Source organism: Terrapene carolina, unplaced genomic scaffold (assembly GCF_002925995.2).
Source record: "Terrapene carolina triunguis isolate 2854851 unplaced genomic scaffold, T_m_triunguis-2.0 Scaffold32762, whole genome shotgun sequence".
NCBI lineage: Eukaryota > Metazoa > Chordata > Testudines > Emydidae > Terrapene > Terrapene triunguis.
Window position 1 is genome coordinate 1 of NW_020697113.1, and position 4,961 is coordinate 4,961.

At 51.1% G+C, this 4,961-nt stretch overlaps 1 protein-coding gene across 1 annotated transcript; it reads right to left on the reverse strand.

The window, feature by feature from the left end:
• Nucleotides 1–4,031: 4,031 nt before the first annotated feature.
• On the reverse strand, nucleotides 4,032–4,958 carry LOC113409357 (zinc finger protein 256-like; the record flags this gene model as incomplete). Its single annotated transcript, XM_026663159.1, has 1 exon — nucleotides 4,032–4,958. A coding segment is annotated over one exon (873 nt), but the record flags the coding sequence as incomplete, so codon positions are not given.
• Nucleotides 4,959–4,961: the final 3 nt, after the last annotated feature.

Genomic DNA, 4,961 nt, shown 5'->3' on the forward strand with positions numbered 1-4,961 from the left:
GGCCTCCAGGAGCTATCCCACAGTGCACCATTGTGACCGCTCTGGACAGCAATCTGAACTCGGATGACTGGCCAGGTAGACAGGAAAAGCCCTGCGAACTTTGAATTTCACTTCCTGTTTGCCCAGCACAGGAGAGCACAGGTGACCACAGAGAGCTCATCAGCACAGGTAACCATGCAGGCCGATAATCGAAAAAGAGCACCAGCATGGACCGTACGGTAGGTACTGGATCTGATCGCTATATGGGGAGAGGATTCAGTGCTAGCAGAACTTTATTCGAAAAGACGAAATGCCAAAACTTTTGAAAAAATCTCCAAGGGCATGATGGAGAGAGGCCACAATAGGGACTCAGAGCAGTGCTGCGTGAAAGTCAAGGAGCTCAGACAAGCCTATCAGAAAACAAAGGAGGCAAACGGTCGCTCCGGGTCAGAGCCGCAGACATACCGCTTCTACGCTGAGCTGCATGCAATTCTAGGGGGGGCCGCCACCACTACCCCACCTCTGACCGTAGATTCCGAGGCGGGGGTAATCTCATCAGCCACACCTGAGGATTCTGCGGATGGGGAAGAGGAGGAGGAGGAGGAAGAGGAGAAGGACGAGCTTGTGGAGATCACACAGCACTCCGTTCTCCCCAACAGCCAGGATCTTTTTCTCAGCCTGACTGAAGTACCCTCCCAAGCCAGTACCCAAGACTATGACCCCATGGAAGGGACTTCAGGTGAGTTTACCTTTTAAAATATAAATCACGGTTTAAAAGCAAGCGTTTTTTAATGATTAATTTGCCCTGAGGACTTGGGATGCATTCGTGGCCAGTACAGCTACTGGAAAATTCTGTTAACGTGTCTGGAGATGGAGCGGAAATCCTCCAGGGACATCTCCATGAAGCTCTCCTGGAGGTACTCCAAAAGCTTTGCAGAAGGTTTCTGGGCAGTGCAGCCTTATTCCATCCTCCATGGTAGGACACTTGACCACGCCATGCTAGTAGCAAAAAATCTGGTATCATTGCATGACAAAGCCTGGCAGTGTATGGTCCCGGTCTTTGCTGGCATTCAAGCAACATCCGTTCTTTATCTCACTGTGTAATCCTCAGGAGAGTGATATCGCTCATGGTAACCTGGTTGAAATACGGGAATTTAATTAAGGGGACAGAGGTGGCCCTTCCTACTGGGCTGTTTGCCTGTGGCTGAAAAGAAATCCTTCCCTGTACTAAGCCAAGCGCGGGGGGGGGGGATTGGCGCTGAGCTTTTCACGTGTGGCTAGCAGGGATCTTCCCTGATACCAGCCACGCGGTGGGGGGAGGGATAAAGCGATCATCCCAGAGAATTGGATGGGGGCGGGGTTAGTTTGTAGGAAAACCGCAGCACTCAACGAGCTTTGCTTGGTATGTGGGAAAGGAGGGCGCAGAAGCCGAAAGACAATGGCTTACCATGGCCGCATGCAAGCCGAATTCTGTTGCCTGGACCTGCATCTGATCTCTAGCAGCAAAGCCACAGCCACTCAATATTAAGAGGCAAAATGCGACCTTGCACAGAAATCACATGTGCTATGTAACGTGAATAGTGTTGTTCACCGTGAAAGAGTATAAGCATTGTTCTGTAAAATGTATCTTTTTAAAAAATTCTCTCCTTTTTTCCCCTCCCTCCAGCAGCTGCAAATTTTTCAAGCCTCCCTCCTCCGTCCCGAAGGCTATCTCAGATAAGACGTCGGAAAGAGAGGATGCAAGACGAGATGTTCGCGGAAATCAAGGAATCCACCCGCAATGAAAGAGCTCATCTAAATGAGTGGAAGGACACGGTTTCAAAGTATAGGAAAGATGCCAGTAAACGTGAGGACAGGAGGGGCCGTGAAGACATGAGGGACCAACGTGAGGACATGAGGGACGCTCGAGATGAGAGGTGGCGGCAGGAAGATCAGAGGAGGCAGGATGCAACGCTGGGGCTGCTGCGTGAGCAAACAGACATGCTCCGGCGTCTGGTGGAGCTTCAGGAACGGCAGCAGAATCACAGACTGCCGCTGCAGCCCCTGTATAACCACCCTCCCCCCTCACCATGTTCCAAAGCCTCCTCACCCAGACGTGTAAGAACGCAGGGGGGGGGAGGCTCCGTGCACCCTCCCATTCCACCCCAGTGGACAGCCCAAGCAAAAGGCTGTCATTATTTTAACCTTTTTTTAGTGGCCTTTTCCTTCCCTCCAATCCTCCTCCCAAATCCCACCTGGGCTACCTTCTCAGTTCTCTCCCTCTTTTTATAATCAATTAATAAACAATACATGATTTTAAAATGATACTGACTTTATTTCCTTTGAAAGCAAGCTGTGATCGAAGGGGGAGGGTGGGTTGCCTACAGAGAATGAGTCAATAAAGGGGGCGGGTTTTCATCAAGGAGAAAAACAGAACTTTCACACGGTAGCCTGGCCAATCATGAAACTGGTTTTCAAAGCTTCTCTGATGCACCGCGCTTCCTGGTGTGCTCTTCTAATCGCCCTGGTGTCTGGCTGCACGTAATCAGCAGCCAGGCGATTTGCCTCAGCCTCCCACCCCGCCATAAAGGTCTCCCCCTTACTCTCACAGAGATTGTGGAGCACACAGCAAGCAGCAATAACAATGGGGATATTGGTTTGGCTGAGGTCTGAGCGAGTCAGTAAAGTGCGCCAGCAACCTTTTAAACAACCAAATGCACATTCCACCACCATTCTGCACTTGCTCAGCCTGTAGTTTAACAGCTGCTGACTCCTGTCCAGGCTGCCTGTGTATGGCTTCATGAGCCATGGCATTAAGGGGTAGGCTGGGTCCCCAAGGATAACTATTGGCATTTCAACATCCCCAACGGTTATTTTCTGGTCCGGGAACTAAGTCCCTTACTGCAGCCGTTTAAACAGAGTAGTGTTCCTGAAGACGCGAGCGTCACGAACCCTTCCTGGCCAGCCCACGTTGATGTGAAACGTCCCCTGTGATCCACCAGTGCTTGCAGCACCATTGAAAAGTAACCCTTGCAGTTTATGTACTGGGTAGCCTGGTGCTCCGGTGCCAAGATAGGGATATGGGTTCCATCTATCGCCCCACCACAGTTAGGGAATCCCATTGCAGCAAAGCCACCCACTATGGCCTACACATTTCCCAGAGTCACTAGCTTTCGTAGCAGCAGCTCAATGATTGCTTTGGCTACTTGCATGACAGCAGCTCCCACAGTAGATTTGCCCACTCCAAATTGATTCCCGACTGACCGGTAGCTGTCTGGCGTTGCAAGCTTCCACAGGGCTATCGCCACTCGTTTCTCAACTGTGAGGGCTGCTCTCATCCTGGTATTCTGGCTCTTCAGGGCAGGGGAAAGCAAGTCACAAAGTTCCATGAAAGTGCCCTTACGCATGCGAAAGTTTCGTAGCCACTGGGAATCATCCCACACCTGCAACACTATGCGGTCCCACCAGTCTGTGCTTGTTTCCCGGGCCCAGAATCGGCGTTCCACGTATAGAATCTGCCCCCTCAACAACATGATCTCCAAAGCACCGGGACCCGCGGTTTGAGAGAAGTCTGTGTCCAGGTCCATGTCCATGTCCTCATCACTCTCATCGCCGCGCTGACGTTGCTGCCTTCTCCTTGCCTTGTTTTTCTGGTCCTGGTTCAGCATAAACTGCACGATAATGCACGAGGTGTTTACAATGTTCATGACTGCTGTCTTGAGCTCAGCGGGCTTCATGCTTGCCGTGGTATGGCATCTGCTGTGTTCACCCAGGAAAAAAGGCACAAAACGGTTGTCTGCCGTTGCTTTCATGGAGGGAGGGGTGAGGCTGTACCCAGAACAACCTGCGACAATGTTTTTTGCCCCATCAGGCACTGGGATCTCAACCCAGAATTCCAATGGGCGGGGGAGACTGCGGGAACTATGGGATAGCTATGGGATAACTACCCAGAGTGCAACGCTCCGGCAATCGACGCTAGCCCTGGTACATGACGCACACCGCCGAATTAATGTGCTTAGTGTGGCCGTATACATTTGACTTTATACAATCCGTTTCCAAAATTCGAATTAATCCCGTAGTATAGACATACCCTTTGGCCAGCCCTAGTCAAGGGATTTATTACAGTTCTAGCCCATGTGGATTCTCTGATGTTTAATAAGGTTTGAGCTCCGATTGAAGCTTTTCCCACACTCGGAGCATGTATAGGGCGTGTCCCCTGTGTGGATTCTCTGATGTGTGATAAGGGCAGAGCTCCGACTGAAGCTTTTCCCGCACTCAGAGCATGTGTAGGGTGTGTCCCCTGTGTGGATTCTCTGATGTGTGATAAAGGCAGAGCTCTGACTGAAACTTTTCCCGCACTCAGAGCATGTGTAGGGTGTGTCCCCTGTGTGGATTCTCTGATGTGTGATAAGGTGTGAGCTCTGACTGAAGATTTTCCCACACTCAGAGCATGGGTAGGGCCTCTCTCCTGTGTGGATTCTCCTATGCGTGCTCAGGGCAGAGCTGTGATTGAAGCTTTTCCCGCACTCAGAGCATCCATATGGTTTTTCACCAGTGTGGATTCTCCTGTGTGCGCTCAGGGCACAGCTCTGACTGAAGCTTTTCCCGCAATCAGTGCATGTGTAGGGTTTCTCTCCTGTGTGGATTCTCTGATGTGTGATAAGGTTTGAGCTCCGACTGAAGCTTTTCCCGCACTGGGAGCATGTGTAGGGCCTCTCTCCTGTGTGGATTCTCTGATGTGTGATAAGGGTAGAGCTCCGACTGAAGCTTTTCCCACACTCAGAGCATATGTAGGGCGTGTCTCCTGTGTGGATACTCTGGTGTGTGATAAGGGCAGAGCTCCGACTGAAGCTTTTCCCGCACTCAGAGCATGTGTAGGGCGTGTCCCCTGTGTGGATTCTCTGATGTGTGATAAGGGCAGAGCTCTGATTGAAGCTTTTCCCGCACTCAGAGCACGTGTAGGGCTTCTCTCCTGTGTGGATTCTCTGATGTCTGATAAGGTG